Source organism: Sinocyclocheilus rhinocerous, unplaced genomic scaffold (genome assembly GCF_001515625.1).
Source record: "Sinocyclocheilus rhinocerous isolate Xijiao unplaced genomic scaffold, SAMN03320098_v1.1 scaffold89, whole genome shotgun sequence".
Classification (NCBI taxonomy): Eukaryota; Metazoa; Chordata; class Actinopteri; order Cypriniformes; family Cyprinidae; genus Sinocyclocheilus; species Sinocyclocheilus rhinocerous.
Window position 1 is genome coordinate 779 of NW_015653489.1, and position 311 is coordinate 1,089.

Sequence of the window (311 nt, forward strand, 5' to 3'; positions counted from 1 at the left end):
TTCTAAACCTGTTGTCCAACAAAAGAGAACATTATAACCTTTTTACTCCACAACACCAGCCAAATGCTTCCTTCTGTGATCTGTGTGATCTGATTGTCACAGAATGAGGGAGAAAATATGTTCCATAGGCTACTTTAAAAAAAATACATCGATTACATCGATTTTATAAATATACTTAATTATTATGAAAATACCAGAGATGGCTTGAATAAAACAGATAAACTATATTGTCGCAGTCGAGTGTTTATTGTCTTTGTTTTATCATTCAAAACGTTTATATGTTCTGTTTACTCAGTTACAGCTATAATAGC

At 31.5% G+C, this 311-nt stretch overlaps 1 protein-coding gene across 1 annotated transcript in view; it reads right to left on the bottom strand.

Annotated features, from left to right (window-relative positions):
* Positions 1-51: 51 nt before the first annotated feature.
* LOC107716368 (mediator of RNA polymerase II transcription subunit 12-like) overlaps positions 52-311 on the bottom strand; it is an 11,660-nt gene continuing 11,400 nt past the window's right edge. Inside the window, exon 8 of the mRNA XM_016522779.1 lies at positions 52-129. Coding sequence (XP_016378265.1) covers positions 97-129 — 33 coding nt within the window. The 3' untranslated portion in view covers positions 52-96. The remainder of the gene's footprint in view (positions 130-311) is intronic.